Source organism: Canis lupus, chromosome 34 (assembly GCF_011100685.1).
Source record: "Canis lupus familiaris isolate Mischka breed German Shepherd chromosome 34, alternate assembly UU_Cfam_GSD_1.0, whole genome shotgun sequence".
In the NCBI taxonomy this organism is placed as follows: domain Eukaryota; kingdom Metazoa; phylum Chordata; class Mammalia; order Carnivora; family Canidae; genus Canis; species Canis lupus.
The window spans coordinates 19,024,807-19,042,415 of record NC_049255.1 but is presented as its reverse complement, the minus strand read 5'-3'; the positions used below and the strand labels follow the sequence as shown (position 1 = coordinate 19,042,415).

The window sequence follows — 17,609 nt, the reverse complement described above, 5'->3', positions numbered from 1 at the left end:
GTTGCTAGGACCTCTGAAAGTAGTAGAGGGTCTGGGACAACTGTCAACCAGGGCAGGAAATGCCAGAGTTCTCCCACTTCTTTCCCACCAGAGAGAGTTAAGACAGTGAGTGGGAAGAGCCGATGGGACAGCAAAGGTGCCCGGAGGCTGTGGGGAAGTGACCCCAAAAGGCAGAAGAAGGGGGTCTCCATTCTGAGCCCTCTCTTATGGCCCAGAAGCCTACCTGCCCCTGAACCCTGCCAGTTCCCATGGCAATCAGCCTGCCAAAATCGCTGGACCCCTCAGAAAGCCCTTTCCACCCCAAGTTGGCCTGAGCAACCCAGACAGACAGCAAAACCTGTTAATCTGCTTCCAGAGCAAGAATACCTCAATACACCAGTTTTGTGTTGGGCTTTTCTTTTTTCTCTTTCTTTTCTTTTCTTTTTTTTTTTTTTTTTTTTTTAACTTGGGGAGGGTGGAGCAGTGTATAGGAAATGGCTTTGCCTTCTGTCCAACTCTGAGGCAACCCACCACCATGAGCTCTGAGAAACAGCAGTTTTGTTTTGGAAACTGGCACCCAGAGCAGGTTTGCTCCTGGAAATGAATTTGGGTCCTCCCCCAGCTGCAATGTTCTACTTCCAGCCTCCCTGCCAACACCCCCTTCCAGCTGCCCCTCTCAAAGGCACCATTGTGCCCGCCTGGCACAGCAACAGAGGAGGGCTGAAGAGGAAGAAAACATTTTCTGCCCATGGGATGTTCTTAAGCAGGTTGTGTGTACATGGCTTCAATGCTGCATTCCTTGAGCCCACACAAACCCGCCAAAACTCCATCATCCCTGCCACAGATGGCCACCACTTTCCAGTCTATCTGGCCCACCACGACTCACGGTCAGAGAATATAGAGTATGCAGCTGGGTGGGCAAAGCTGGTGGGAGGGGGTCATGATGACACATTTTCAGTACAGCACAGCAGCCTGCCAAAGCAAGGCTGAACGTAGACTCCGAATCTCTGAACTGGGAAGGGCTTTAGTCCCATTTACTACTCAACAAGGAGATTCATTCTGGCACATTCTGATAAGTGCACATCCAGCTTCTTCCTGGATACTTCAAGGATAGGAAGCTCACTACTTTTCCAGAATCCTATTCCATTATGGGACAGGTCTGACTTCCAGAAAGCTCTTCCCGATGTTGAACAAGGATATATGTCCTGTTCATCATCATATCCTTCCCCTGTCAGCACTTAGCACAATGCTTGGAACAAAATTGGTGCATAGTATGTGTTTGTGAGGTGCACGACTGAGTTGCCCATTCATCTCCATCCATTTGGCCTATTTTCACCCTCGGAGGGCACCTAGAACATGCCTTCTTGCTCCTCATGTGACCATCCTTCAGAGGGCTGAAGATCTGTCTTCCACATCATACCCTATTATCTTCACTAAGCTAACCATCCCCAGTTCCTTATGTGACTCAGCGTACAGACCCATGACCATCCTGACCACTCTTCTCTTCGTTTTTTCTGGCATCCTCTATAAAATGAAGACTCAAATCTCTAATATCTAGAATACTCAAAAAGCAGTCTCATAGGTAACAAAGCACAAGATTAACAGGCATCCCCAAACATGCCGTGTAAGTTGGATTGTCTTCTGGAGGTTGTCGTCTCCATCTCAAGCAGGAAACCTTCAGGTTCATGAAACCCTAGTTTCACTGAGTTGATGTTTCCTCATCTGTAAAAATGAGGATACAAATAGCAACACTGAAGGGTTATAAGGATTAGACATAAAATATATGAAGTACCAGGTAAAATTAATTATTACCTGGAATATATAGTAGTTAATACATGATATACATTAATATTATCATATAACATATGTACGTATTGGTATCTAGCTGCCCATGACAGATATTAGCTCCTAAAATGGCATAAAACCACCCCTCTGGGATGTAGGGGAAGCCATGTCTTATAAGATTTACCTATGCCAAGCTAATTTTTTTTCAGTGTAGATAATACTGGACTATCTTTCCAATAATGCTATCACCACTCATCAACACCACTCAATTTATCACCTTTTCTTCCCTCAGGATACACATCAGATTATTGACACTAAAAACATTCTCTTTGGTTCTTCTCTAGGGAAAACAGACATCATTGTTTGCCCTGGCTGCTTTTCTTTCACTCCCAATAAATGTCTCTCTTCTGGCCACAGGCCCTGCAGATATGCAGATAGCTACTTCCTCCCCAGTGATGTGCTAGAGCCAGCTTGCTTGCTGGCACATCAGTTCCAGCCCCACTTTCAGTGATGTCACATTGGTAGCTTGAAATTGGCCATAGTGGGAGTATTTATACCACGGAACACCACAATCAGAGCAACTGCTGCTTTTTTTTCTCCCCTGGAGATTCTGCTGTTAAGCAGTTAGCAGCACACCATTGCCTCTAGCATTGACCTGCTGTGAGCACCTTGAAGACAAGGACTGTGTCCCATTTCTACTCCATCCCCAGGGTCTAGCACAGAGTAAGTAGGTTTTCATCATTCTTGATAGATGAGTAAATGCTTTTGTCTTCTGTCTCTTAATGTCTCTCTCATATAAATCATGCCCCATGTGCCCTATTCCTGTTACAAGCTGTTCAGCTATAGATTTCCCTATGCTGTGATCAGAGGACTACTTCTTGCAGACTTGGACTAACCTTTCTTATCTCTCCCTAACCTGGACATTCAGTCCACTTTATTTGGTCAATATATTCATCCTTGGAAGTTGTGGGAATTCACCTAGAAGGAAAGAAACCTTGTGAGGTTTCTTTAAAGAACACTTTGGTATTCTTTCTTTCAATTAACTAACAGTTATATTGGACATTTAATGTGGAAAGTTAATTATTACCTGGAATATATACCAGGTATAGGTATATATACCAGGAAGATATACCAGGTACCATAGAAAGCACAGGGCTGTGTAACACATGGTCCCTATCCTCTGGGAGCTTAAAGTCTCCTGGGGACAGGCAAACAATGCATAGCAAAATATTCATTCCATATTGGAGAGAGAAGCAAGGCAATGAAAATTCGGAAAAGAAAGAGATGCAGTTTCTATCTAGAGCATTGGGAAAAGCCTTATAGAGGAGACAGCTTTTGAGCTAGAAGAGTAGGATTCTAATAGGCATAAAAGAAGCGATTGGCAGTTTAAAGAGTGAGTACGAAATAAGAGTGGGTAGGCCCAAGTCTGTGGCCTATATGCAGACCAGTCTGGGCTAGCATGACTGAAAGCCAGAGCCCAGCTCACCCTCTTCCTCAACTACTCTCCTCTTTCCAAACCAAAAGATATCTTGGACCGGTGCCCAGCCTTCCTTCCCCATACTCTAACTTACATTCCTACCTGCCGGGCCAAGTCACAGAGAGAACACCCTCCCTACCAAAGTAGAAATGTTGCCACTGTAAATGAGTACCTCACCCCCATTCTCACCTAGGCCCTACAGGACCCTGGGATTATATAGGATGGTACGGCTGCTTTCCCTTTTCCTAATCACTATTGGCATACTGTTCCCTCAAAAAAGGGGAGTGGGAGGATCTTGGAGGGGAGGATCAAGTCTTTATGTCAGCTATCCCTCTGCCCTTTATTATATATCTGAGCCCAGGCATCAAGTGAGGCTTCCCTCTCTTCCTGCCCATCCCCCTCTCAGCCCATCAGAACCCCGATTTAAGTGTGTCTGGATATTGTTTACCTCTTCCTCGTCCTCTCTCTTCCTTCCCACTGTAAGTGAAGTGTTATTTTCCCTAGACATCACCCACTACTTCCCTACTTCATTCTTCAAAAGACACACCACCCCCATTTCTCACTCACCAGGGTAGGAAAGGACTCCACTATCATCCCCAGACCAATGTTCACCACTGTCTTCCACATCTTCTCTTCCATTCTATCTACTTCCATCCTAGGCATCCCCAGCATCCTCCTCCCTCTGTGCATTTATCCAACATGTATTCACTGAGTATCTTCTCTGACTCAAACACCCATGAAAACCCTTTTTCTCAATCACATTATCCTTTAGTTCCCATCTTAGGTCTCCAGCCCCATATACTCCCAAAACACATGGCTGTTCTGATTCTGTCCTTCACTACTACCCCTATTTACCCTACAGTCCCTAGTTAAGCCCTAGCTCTTCCAAGAGTTACTTGTGTGATCTAGGAAGGTCACTTACCAATTCTAGTCCTCCTTGTTCTCATCCTGGTAATTAGAGATTGCCAAATCTAATATTCCATCTGGCTTTACCATTCTAAGATTCTGTGCTTCAACCCTCATCCAGTGGCCAAAATCCTTCTTTACAAAATCACTTGTGACCTGTTGGTTGCCAATCCAAATGACCAAAAGTCTCATTTCAGACCTGCTGATTCTGATTAGCTCTGTGACACTGACCATTCTAATTTAACTTTCATTTTTCTCATCTATAAAATGAAGTTATTGGATAGAATGACCTTTTAGAACTTTGATTACGGGACACCTGGGTGGCTCAGTGGCTGAGCATCTGCCTTTGGCTCAAGTTGTGATCCCAGGGTCCTGGGATCAAGTCCTGCATCAGGCTCCTCACAGGGAACCTGCTTCTGCTTATGTCTCTGCCTCTCTCTCTGTATCTCTCATGAATAAATAAAATCTTTAAAAAATAAAATAAAACTTTGATTCCATGAGAACACAGAGAAGAGAGGGAGATCCTTTTTGGAAAGTGAACAAAGAACTCATGGAGAAAATGACATTTGTAGAGATTCCAAAGAAAGGCACAGAAAGAGTACTAGGGTGTCCTCAAGGGTATCCTTCCACTAGGGGACTGTAATAATGGGTCTAGACAAGGATCATCATCTACTAATTAAGAGCTCCATAATGGAAGAGTCAGGTTGACCACACTGGAACCCACTAACCAATCTGAACATAACAACAACAAAAAAATGAGACAAGCAAACTATAACCACCTTACTAGATGCAGTAGGAAATACACACCACCACTGATAAAGTAGTCTTGCCAAAAAGTCAACCCAGGTATCAACTATACTCAAATTTTTAAAATTTAAATGAATTAATTAAATTTGATTTAAAATGTCAACCCTGAATTTGATCAAACCTCTAGATCTATAAGTACCAACTTAGAGAATATACAGCAGACAAACTGGGAATTTGTTTAAAAGACCCCTCAGAAAAAAAAACAAAAACAAACAAAAAAAAGACACCTCAGATACACAACCCGCAAAATCCAGAATCCCAGAAATGTTATACAGCCTTACTTCTGGAAGTATGGTCCCTCACACACAGCACATAGAAATCCAGAGCCCGAGGCCCTACCTAAGATCTCCCGAATCACAATCTGCATTTTAATAATCCTGAAGTGATTTGTATGCCCAGTTGACCCATTTCCTTTGATAAATGTTAAATTATAAGGCAAAAAGGACAGGGAATTTATAGGTCAAAAGAAACCTAAGAAACATCTCAAACAAATCTGTAGACCTTTCAGACAAACCAATTATTTTTAACTGAGATTATCAAGGAAATTTGAACAATTACTGGATATACATTGCTACTAAGGAATTGTTACTTTTGAAAGGTGATGATAATATTGCATAATTCTTTTTTTAAAGACTTGTCATCTAAAGATACAAATACAAACACAGGAGTATTTGTAGAGGAAATGATAGAATATCAAAAACTGTCTATAAAATACATCAGTATGGAGATGGGGAAACAAACTGGGGCAGAGTTAAAACAAGATGTAACGGTGAGTGCTAGTTGCTTAAGCTGAGAGGTGGGGTACATGGGATTTATTATTCTCTCTACTTTCCTATGTACTTAGAAATACCCATAATAAAAAGATTCAGGGATGCCTGGGTGGCTCAGCAGATGAGGGTCTGTCTTTGGCTCAAGTCTGATCCCGGGGTCCTGGAATCGAGTCCCGCATTGGGCTCCCCACAAGAGGCCTGCTTCTCCCTCTGCCTTAGTTTCTCTATGTGTCTCTCATGAATAAATAAATAAAATTTTTTTTAAAAATTCAAAAAGAAAAACTAAGAAGGAATCATCGAGGAAGGGGGAGGGGGAGACAAGCTAAGGCAGTTCTGGGAACCCACGAAAGAAAATGTCATGCGAAAAGGGGACGAATGCCTAGAGCCACTGAGGCCTGGGTGACACCCCGCTGCGGCCTGGGAGGGGTCACCCCAGAGGGCAGACCGGCCCAGCCCGAGAGGATGGAGCGAAACACCCTGTGTTCTACACCAGGAAAAAAAAAAAAAAAAATCGACGTAATCCGTGGCCCCGTGAATCGAGGTTAGAAGGGAGAATTTCCTAGTTGCTAAAAACTGAAACAGGTCATCAAGTAAATTATGGGATCTCCTTCTCTGAGGACCTTCAGAAATAGGAGCGACGGGGCTGAAGTGGAGGCGGCCTCGCTGGGGGGCGGGGAGGCGGGTTCGGGCCGCTGCCCTTCTCAGGTGGCCGAGGCCAAGGGCAGGGAAGCCCCCGCGCCTCCCTCGCTTCCTCTGCTCGCTGCCCCGTCGGCCCGGTTCTGCCCAGAGTTCTGGGGGTTTCAGGGATCCCAGAGGCGGAGGCCCTGCAGGGCGGGGTGGGGGGGGTAGCTGGGGGGTGGAGGGGTGGTGACTGGGGTGGGGGTGTGGTGACTGGGGTGGGGGGGTGCGGGGGTGGGGGGGGTGGTGACTGGGGTGGGGGGGTGACTGGGGGGTGGGGGGGTGGTGACTGGGGTGGGGAGGGAGGACAAGAACACGCGGTCCCAGGGCTTTGCATTTGCACCGGGAGCGCTCCGGCTCCCTAACGGAGTCTCTGGTTACAGACGCGCTAGCCCCGCGCCAGACCAACCAAGCCTCCCCGGCTCCCCAAGAAACCAAAACCACGGGCATGGTCCTCGCCAGGGGGGGGCAGTGCGAACGTGGCCGGCGGGGCCCCCGAGGGCGCGGGCCGCTTCCAGGGGCGCCGGAGCCGAGCTGGGCTCGGAGCCCCCGCACCCCCCCACCCCCCCCCACCCCCGAGTGTGCAGCGCTCGCTGCTGCCGCGGACAAGGGCCCCCAGTTAGGGCCCCACGGCCGGCGGTAAATACCTGGGTTCCGCGCAGCCTCGGCTTGGAAGGGAGCCCGGGGCGCAGTCCTAGGTCAGGGGAGGAAGGCCGCCGCGCCCCTTGCGCTCCCCGCTGCAGCCCCCCTGGGCCCGGGCAGGGGCACCGGGCCCGATGACGTCATGGAACTGGTGGAGGATTTAGCTCCGAACCCACCCGGGAGCAGCCCTGGGGCCGATGTTCTATTTCATCCGACGGTGTACCACTGTCGGCTCTGCTTTCCCAAGTCCAGCACGACGGCTTTCCACCTTCCCGGGGTCTCAGCAGGGTTCTGAAAGACCTCAGCCTGTCGTGCCTGGGCCGAGAAGCCCCGGGAACAGGCCTGCAGGTGTGGGCTGCCAAGGCTCTCCCAAGCGAGGGTGGGGCCAGGCCGTTAAAACTTTTCCAGCCAGGTCTCAGGTAGTGGGCCTGACTTCAGGCTGAAATATGCCTCGTGGCACAGGTAATATCATAATTAACGGTAATCACACCGTAGACAGTTCTAGAGTGCTACTGCCTTCCAGAGACCAATCAGATCCTCGAAGCAGACATTCTACTACCCTACCCCCATTTTACAGATGACAAACTAAAGCTCCAAAAGGTTAAGGAGCTTTAATGAAGGATCACACAACCACCAGCGCCAGAACTAAGATCTGAACCCATATCTCTTTGTCTTCAGGCCTAAGCGTGCTCTTTCCAAGACACTGCGTTGCTTCTCAATTTTCAAATAGGTGCATTCCAAAGGTGAGGGCACCCACTGTCCAACAGCCCCCCGGGCTTTCCCATCTCTTCTCTTCTGTCTGCCCCAGTTCTGCCGATGACCCAAGACGTAATGGGGGAAGGGGACAATCCAGCAGAAGGCAGAGGGAGGACTGTTTGCTCTTCAGGAGAGACCTTAACAATTTACCAAGTTAATAGCTACCAGTCCTAAATGGCTATGACTGGAGATGGAGGGGACAGGGTATATTTAAAATAGCAGTAGAGAAGAAAGATGACTTTGTGGAACATGATGTGCCAAGGGCTGTGCTGTGCTAGTAGTATACTTTTTTTTTTTTTTTTTTAAATCAAAGCTGGCAACAAGGCAAGATATGATACTAATATCTAACATTGATGAGCCGGGCATTGCTCTGAGTACTCTGCAAGACAGAGTAGTGGTGGGAAGATTTCAATTATTCAGACAACAGCTGGAGTTTAATTTTGCTATAAGTCTAGCATCAGCAAAAGTCCCCATTTGCCTCATTGACTCTTTCGTCTCCAGGGTAGGACCAGGCATCTGACTGTCTGGGTTGGCATCCTAGCTGTGTCAGCTTGTAGGGGAGCCAGTTATGTACATTTGAGGAAGCACCTTAGCCCCTGTGAGACCCTGTCATTTGGTGGGGGGTGGGGGGGGTAGCAGGGGTGTCACGAGGATCCCAAAAGAGCCTGCAGAGGAAGGACCAGCATGTTGCCCAAGGAAGCTCTTACCAAACGTGAACTGCTCATGCTGTTATTATGACCTCTAGCAGGGAAGGGGCATTTTGACCGACAATAAATAAGTTGAGATGATGTGGAGGTAACTCCAGCCAAGAAGGAAAGTGACCCTTTTGTCTCAGAGGGGATAAGGGTACAGGAAGTCAGTGCTAGGCACAGAGTTGAAGCAGGCGAATTTCCGAGAGTTTGGAGAAAAGTCTGACTCAGTGGGATTCTAGCCTAAATCCTTAAATAAGAATTTATGTATAAAGGATGGGAAGTATAGAAGATATTCCAAAATAAAATTTTTAACAATTCATTAATTCCCCTGGGAAGAAAAAGGAAAAGAGTTATAAAATTCAGCATGACAGCAACAGGGAGCTCTGGGTTGAGCCCATGCTTTCAGGAGACTGTACGCATACATCCAAAAGCAGGGTGTGGGCATGAAACCAGGTGTGAATGCACAAAGGCAACTCAGACCTGATGCTGGAGGCCAAGCAGAATGTTAAACGATGAAGCAAAAAAAGAACATGGAAAGAACAGCTCATTAGGACTTTGCCCTCCAAAAGAATTTTTATCTTTCCTAGAGAGAGTAGCCCTAACCAAAAAAAAAATAGAAGAGGAGATGCTCTTCCTTTAAAGGGGGGTACCAGAGCCCAGGGTAGATCAGTAGAGAACTAACTAACTGGCCTTGGAAAATACACATTAGAATCCAAGTTGCTGGACAAACCTACAGGTGTCCTTAGGGAGCCACTTAATATTTGCCTCATTCATCCCATGAGGCAAATGGACAAATGTCCCAGTTTTCAAAAAATTAGAAAAGGAGACATCCCAATTCCGGCAGGTATAAAATTATTCAAGCATTTGCCCTTTGCACACAGATATCAGTGAGTTAATATGAGTTCCCTTCTTTTCTGACAGGTTGTATGGTGATCATTTAGAAAATGCCATTTGATCTAGCCTTGCATTGTAATGGAGAGAATGAAGGGTTGAGGTCTGGACACCTGGATACTAGTCTGGTTCCACCATTAGTAAGTTAAGTGACTGCAGGCAAATTTTTAAACCGCTCTGGGCGTCATTTATGAAAGATAGGCCATGTTCTTTTAAGGCGTTCTCATTTTTAATTTCCATGATTCCACATTGTACTGAAAAGCAGACCTAGTGACAGTCCAGTCCAGTCCAGAGGATGTAGCCCCGGGAAGACAGCCACACCTCGAGAGCTTTTTAATGTCCAGTGTCTGCTGTGTTACACTGACCAAGGAGACGGCCTTGGTCCCAGTATTTGCCCTTTATATACACACGTGTTAATGATTTAATCCCAAAATGAAAGGAAGGCTATGGCAAGGGGTTGTAGAATGAAGATTTAAAATGAACTAGATGGATGGAGGGGGCTTGGGCTAAGAACCAGATGAAATTGATTGATATAAATGTAAAGCCCTACGTCTATGTTATTTTTTAAAAAATACCTACACAAGTTCATGATAGGGAAGAGCTGGCTGAGAAGTAGATAATGGGATGAGGGTCTGTGATGACCACTCATTCAAGCTGAAGTGATTCAGCTGTCATCTAGCTGCTAACAAAAGAGCTAGTACAACTGTGATCATATTTAACAATAAGGATAATGATAATGGGGGACATGTGTTGCACCCTTACACGGGCTTCCCACAGTATCTGATTTCTGGGGGAATGACAGTGTGAGAGGAGCCCAGCCCCAGGAGGTGCTCCTACCATGGCCACCTATGCCATCAGATCCTGTGGCTGGTGTTATTTTCAGTGCTGGAGGCCCTATGGAATAGGAGAGTAACCAACAGTAGTCTGTGCAGACCAGGGCAACCAGGACAGGGAAGTCTGAAAACCAAGTCCCACGGGAGTGGCTGAGAGCACTGACAGTGTTCAACCCAGAGGAGACACAACCAAATGGTAGTGTGAGAGAAAGGAGAATGAAGGAGCCCTTCAGACTTAGGCTCTGACTGTCTGCCATCAAGTCTGTGTACTTCCATGTGTATGTTGTGTGACTTTGGGCAAGTTACTTAACCATTTGTGTGTCTCAGTTTCTCCAAATACAAAGAGGAGATAGTCACAGTATCTGAATTACAAGATTAATCCAAAGGTAATAAATGAGATGTATACAAGAGCTTACCTGGCAGATGGCAGTGCTGAATACACATGAACAGTGATGATGATGATTGTCATCATGTATTGGGTGGACTGTCCCCATGGAGAAGGAAGGAGGGTCATTCTGTCTGGATTCAGAAGGGAGAATTGGACCAAGAGGTGGAAGCAGGAAGAAAGAGAATCCGGTTCAGTATAAAGAGACAAACTTTCAAGTAATCAGAATCTCCCAGTGAAGAAATGAGTTTCCAAGACTCCATTGGAAGCTCACTCCATTCCATTTTGTAGTTGAGAGACAAGCCATGGGGATGATAAGGTACCATAAGTTAAGAGAGTTGAAGAAATCAAGAGGTAAGCAAATATGAATGGCAACAAGCCCTAACTTCCTGCTCCTCTTCTGTTGAGAAATCTCTGGAAGTTTGGATTTGTAGGTAACCCCAAAGACCATGAATTTTTGTTGCATACTTTTCATTTTTCCTACCTCACGATAAGTAAAATAAAGACCTTGGGCTTTACAGTCAAATTACGTAACTTGGAATCCTTGCCCTTTAATATATCAGCTGTACAACCCTGAATAACTTAGCTCACCTCTCTGAGTCCAGTTTTTTCCTTCTGTAAATGAAGTAAACTACCTACAGTCATAAGGAACAAAAACCAGAATGAATATATTCCTTGCTGCATGGGTAAACTGTATGCCAGAAGTAGGCTGACCTTATAGATATTTGAGACAAACAGATTCAAGCATTCTGGCCTTTTGTACCTGGCAGGGGATGCGGGTGGCAGAGATTGGATAAATAAACTCTGCTACATCAGCAAGCACATATGCCAAAACTGCACTTAAAATGCAGATACGGGAGACAGGCAAATTCTGAAAGCCTTCCAAATCTTTTTTTCTTTGTTATTGAAGCACGGTTGACACACAATGTTACATTAGTTTCAGGTGTACAACATAGTGATTCAACAACTCTATACCTTATGCTGTGCTCACCACAAGTGTAGCGACCATCTGTCACCATACGACACTATTACAATACCATTGACTCTCTTCCCTATGCTGTATCTGAAAGCCTTCCAAGCCTTAAGTCATGTACTTATTACAGGAGGGATAAACTAAGAGGGGTGAAGTGAAGTGAAACTTTTCTGTCCTTTGTTCAGAATGTACTACATGTTAGGTGCAGGGCTCAGTGTCCCACTATATGGGACATCTTCACAATGGTTATGCAGGGACAGAATTGATGATAATGAGGTTAGACCAGAGAACAGGTGTGCAATTGTCTCGAATTCCATCCCTGAAGCCCTTCTAGATCTGTAGAGGACCTCTGACGCCTTGTACTGCCATCCTCAGAGATGACCAGGATTTCATCTCCCCAATCCACCACAGTAGCCAAAGCATTAAGCCTTCTGCAACTTTGCCCAAGATCGAGCATCTGTCAGAGGCAGGCTGCTGGCTGAGGGCCCATCACACACACACTCAGCACTGTGGGGTGGGGAACACGGAGAACACCAACAAATGACCTTTTCTCTCTGCCCTTCAGTGTGATGGGGTCGAGGTAGACCTGAGCAACATCTTCCTGGAGGGCATTGCCATTCTCAACATCCCCAGCATGTATGGTGGCACCAATCTCTGGGGAGAGACCAAGAAGAGCCGGGCTGTGATCCGGGAAAGTAGGAGAGTCGTCACTGACCCCAAGGAACTGAAATTCTGTGTCCAAGGTAAGCGAAGCATTAGGAAAACTGGGATTCCACATGTTACTGTTTTTTCCTACTCCCCCTTCCCTGTCTCTTTCCCGATTCCCCGTCTCTCTAATCTCTTGGTGCTGGCGGCCCACAGGCAAGGGCCTCAACCCTCTTTTCTGTCTGTACTCACTCTTTTGATGACCTCATCCAGGCGTGAGACTATTTAAAATGCCACGTGAGTGTCAGTGACTCAGCATGCCCCAAACCGAACTCCTGTTGTCCCTCCCACAGACCTTCTCCACCCATAGCCTTCTCCATTTTGGTTGATGTTAACTCCAGCCTGCCCGTTGCTCGAGCCAAAACACTTGGCACCATCCTTGACTCCTTTTTATCTCACACCTCCCATCCAACCCATCAGAAAATCTGTTAGCTCTACTTTTAAAGAACAGCCGGGATCCAGTTACTTCTCACCGCCGCATTTCTGCCACCTTGATCTGAGTGAGCCGCCTTCCTCTGTCCCCTGGATTACTACAAATCCTCCTAACTGGATTCCTTGCTTCTGTCCCTGCCCTGTAGAGTCTGTTCCCACCACTGCATCCGAGTACCCCTGGGAAAATATGTCAGATTATGCCACTCTCTGGCTCAAAATCCCGCAGTGGCTCAGAGTAAAAGTCAAAGATCGCATGTGGCCCAGAAGGCCCTAGATGGTCTGGCCTCACCGTTACCTTAGCGACCTCACCTTCTAGGACTCTCCCCTTCATGCCCCTGCCTCTGCCAATCTTGGCTCCTCCAATACAGCAGGTTGCTTCTGTGGACTAACTATTCTTTATGACCGGAGTAACTGGGAGTATGCCTTAGAGCCATCAGCTAGACCTCCCCTTTTAACCCATCAGGATACAGAACACAATTTGATCCCTACCCCTTACCAGCCATTTCCACCCATGAACCAAATGGGAATGCAATCAGCGTACCTGGGCGGCTCTGATTCCTCCGTGGATTGGGTGAATGGTTCTCAGTGGGCTGGTGGGCTGAGGGAGGAAAGCCATGTATGAGAGTACTGGCAAAGATACCACATCAAGAGGCAAGAGACTAGGTTCAAGTACAAGTACTGGCACTAACCTATTTTTGACATTTCAGTTTTCTTTCCTGTAGACCGAAATCTCATATAAAATTTTGATAGCAGAATGAATGGTGTTGAACTAGATCATTGGTTCTTATACCAGGCCTGCTTATTGAAAATGAAGATTCCTGGGCCCTAGCCCAGATCTACCTAATAATCACTGAGTTGGTTCCTGGGAATCTAAATTTGTAATGAACTCCCCAGACAACTCTGATGGGCTGCCAGGTTTGAGAACCACTAATAGACAAAGTATCCGTGGATCTGGATCTCTGTTCTTTGATGTCTCTGGCTGACAAGTGCTAAGACTGGATGTGATCCTACCATAGCAGGAGACAAAACTTGGCTGACCATCAAAGGGAGGGGGTAACTTGCTTATTTCAGACTCATCTGTTAGACAGTCAGATTGTTCCATTCCAAGGCAAGGTCATCAAGAGGCGTTAGCTCCACACCTCTAGCCTTTAAGAGAGGACTCAGGAATTTTTATTTCTCTGTTGCCCTCTTAAGTCCTCTTTATTTCACACAGTAAACTTTTCAATTTGTATAAATTATTAAACTGAATAATGTGTTCCTCCTTCCTCCCTTGGCAGGGGAAGTTGTGGGTGCTAGCAGAGGGTGGGGGAAGCATTGAGGTTGTATAAAGTTTATGCAAACTTTCCCAGCCCAGTGCTCCTATCCCAACCCCCATCCTGACATCCAGTTCCAGCAGAACAGAACTGAGGGAGAATCATCCCCCTACCTCCACCCAGGGTGTGGGGAAGCTCTTCTGAGGACATGTACTGGTTAGGACTCAAGGACAAAGCCCTTATCTTCTCCTTACATATCTGACCATGTATTTTCCCCTTCAAGTAAGAGTAATATGTCTGCTGATCACTTCTAACCATCATCTACATGAACTCTCTTCCCCAAATCCCCCTTTCCCACCCCTAGAATGTGCTTTCAGAGCTAAAAACGAAGCTACTTCCTGTTCTTTAGATGAGGACATGAGCTGATCAGAGCAGAGGCAGAAGAGAGACCTGGCTTCTGGGTTTTACAGAGACAGTGTCATTGAGCTTTCTTTTGAAAGGACCTTGATCTCATTTGGGATGTTAATGGAGGAAAGCTAAAGAGACCAGCTATTTTAGTGGAAAAGCATTGACCTGGGAGTCAAGAGACCTGAATTCCAGTCCATACTCTGCCTCTCACGAGTGTGATATTGGGCAAGTCTTTCACCCTGTTGGGTTTCAGTTTTCATTATCTGTAAAGTAGGCAAGTGTGACAATCACATAGGCTCCTGTAGATCGTCATGGATCTACAAAATAAAGGCATGGCCAGGTTTCAGTCTAGGTGGGCTCCTTGAGCAAAATCAGATGACAGGTTCCTTTGTCTTTCAGAGCATTTTGTTTCACAGTTTCTAGACCAGCTACTGAGAAGCCAGGAATCTCTCTCTACAGGCTCTTCATTTGCTGGGATTCTTTACTCTTGAGCAATTTTGTTGGGCATGGGGGTGAGGAAGAAGTCAGCAGAGAGCAGTGGGAAGGAAGAGATTTATCTGAGAGGTATAAGAGGAAATGACAACAGAAGGGGTTACTGTCAAACCTCCTCATCACAGATCAATCTTTCTCCTTAGAAAAATCAATCCAAGAAATAAAGTTGTTCAAGATGAGCATGGAATGAGTTCTCTAAAACACTGCCTAGTTAGAACACAATGAGGGCTGGGAAAAGCACCAAGCTTGCAATTGAATGACTTAAGTTTACGTTTAGGCTTTACGCTTTCCAGTTTTATAAACCTCCTGGAGTCTCAGCTTCCTCATCTGTAAAATGGGCATAATCATATCTAACTTGTACTAAAGATGATGGATGTGAAAGTGCCTGGAACATAGAATAAGCTCAAACTTTTTAAAAGAAATTTCCCCCTCACCTTTAATCTTAGCTTATTCTGGAGCATACCGGTTGAATTTCTGATTTTGAAGTTCTTATCTTTAGCATTGCCATCTACCTATACTATCAATAAAAAGGAGCAGAGCTCCTGCCAAAGCCCAGCCTAGCCTTTATCCTAGTACATTAAACTTGTATCATCAGTTGTACCGACATCTCCTTTCCTAGACCTTTCATGTTCCAAGCGTGGAGGCTGGGGGTTATTCATCTTTGAATCCCCAGTGCCTGACCCAGTGTAGTTAGTCCAAAAAAGGTTGTTGGATAATGAGCAGTACATGACATTGGTTCTTTCTCATTTTTATGACACCAAGAAGAATAGTGACAGGTAGTCTCTTATATTTGCATTTCATTTTGGCTTACAAATAGTTTTGCATATACTAACTTAATGTGATCCTAACCAGAAACCCACTCCCTTCCATACCTCTGTTTCATAGTTGGGGAAAAACAGAGGCACAGAGAAGGGGGCCTCATGCATAATTTATGTCTGATGTGATGGCACCAGAAGCAAGTCCATGATTCCTAGCTAGCCCCAAGTGGCTAGTGTCCAACCAGAAAATTTATTTGAGGCCCTACTGTGTGTGTTGTACAAGCCAGGCACTTAGTAAACAGGAGATGCCAGTCCAAGGCAAGGCTCCCCAGAGACTTGTGGAAATTCTGCTCCTCCTTTAAGGCTTAAGTCTCCTTTCCGGAGCCTGTGGTGGTGCCTCTGGAAGTGGATCCAACCTCTGAATTCCTAGAGTACTTGATTTTGCTATCTTGAGACAATACACTGATTATGGGTTGCCCTATCTCATAGGTATGTGTATCCTAGTCATTTCTTTCTCCTGCCAGTACCTGGAAAATGGGGAGCACATGGTCTTCATCTTTGTGTTCCCTTCCAAGCCCAACATCCTACCTACCTGGCTTATTATGTTGTTCTACAGATGTGTTTTTTGGAAGAAGGGAAAACAGGAGGGAATTTTGCCTTTGGTCTGCCAGCACAGTGGGAAGTAGATTCTGGAGATGGACAGGAACAGGAACTCAGTGGAAAGTCTTTTAAAAAAAAAAAAAAAGAAAAGAAAAAAGTATTTTAAAGAGTTATATGTGAGTATTTATGAGGCTGAGGGTTTCATCTTGTGATACCATTAGACTCAATTGATAAGATGTGCCAGCTATCTGCAAATAGGTAACTCAGATCTATCTTGAGGACTTAGAATCAATGCAGAATGAGGGACTAAACAATGAGGTAGAAGTTGAAAGGCCTAGGCCTTCCCACCACCAGCCATGTGACATTGGTTAAGTCATTAACCCTCCACAAGCCTCCATTTCAACCCATACAAGATGGAAACAATTAGAGTCTCTCTCACTCAGCATTGTTTTGAGGGTTAAATGATTCCATCCACGTAGAGCATTTAGCAGAGTGCCTGGAACATGGTGAGTTCTTGATCAATAGTAATCAGAATTACTGTTAAGTGGTAAATGGAGGGTGATAAATATTTAGTATATGATAAGAAAGGGGCCAACTTTAGAGTTTCAGTCTCAACCTCTGCTTCAGAATTTTAGTCTAGATTGTTTCTAAATTACCTGCGGCTCTAGGGTTATTTGTTGGCACTGGGTGAGTTAGTTTGGCTGTTGCTTCCAATATAGGAGTTACCCCTGAGCTGACTCTCCAGTGAAGCAAGATAAGGGTAAGAGTGCAAAGTCTTGAATCCAGGTGAAGCACCAAGGGCATGATACAAAGCTGGACCAATCTCTGCAAGGTTGGGCAATGAAGCCTTGAAAAGCTCTGCCATTGTTTCTCTCTAGGCCTACCCTAGGTATGAATGAGGGGACTTCCTATACACATATTCTCACATTCTTCACTGAGCCTCATATCTGTCCCAATCTTGCCTTTTAGCCTTGAACCAGCAATAGCTTTAAGCTATGTCATCCACACCTAAGCCTCTCTGTTATTAAAGCAATACTCTTCTCAGTGATTTCTTAGTCAATCCCATTTGGTTTTTTTTTTTTTTTTAAGACTTATTTTATTAATGAGAGATACAGAGAGAGAGAGAGAGAGGGAGAGAGGCAGGCAGAGACACAGGCAGAGGGAGAAGCAGGCTCCATGCAGGGAGCCCGATGTGGGACTTGATCCCAGGTCTCCAGGATTAGGTCCTGGGCTGAAGGCAGCGCTAAACCGCTGAGCCACTGGGGCTGCCCTTAGTCAATCCCATTTGAACTGCAAACAGGATGTCCTACACAAGGTTCTAAGCAGAGAGGGAAAATCTCCCCATATTTTCATTGGTGATAATTTTTGCAATACCTGGTAAATGAAG

General features: G+C 45.6%; 1 protein-coding gene across 6 annotated transcripts in view; it reads left to right on the top strand.

Moving 5' to 3' along the window:
- The window catches only part of DGKG (diacylglycerol kinase gamma), a 205,348-nt gene that overhangs the window by 144,796 nt on the left and 42,943 nt on the right, over positions 1–17,609 (top strand). For all 6 annotated transcript variants that reach the window (XR_005383847.1, XR_005383846.1, XM_038583635.1 and 3 more), the window contains one exon: positions 12,140–12,317. Coding sequence is in view for 4 of the 6 variants with exons in the window: in XM_038583635.1 (XP_038439563.1) it covers positions 12,140–12,317 (178 nt within the window). In the remaining 2 variants the exon portion in view is untranslated. The remainder of the gene's footprint in view (positions 1–12,139; positions 12,318–17,609) is intronic.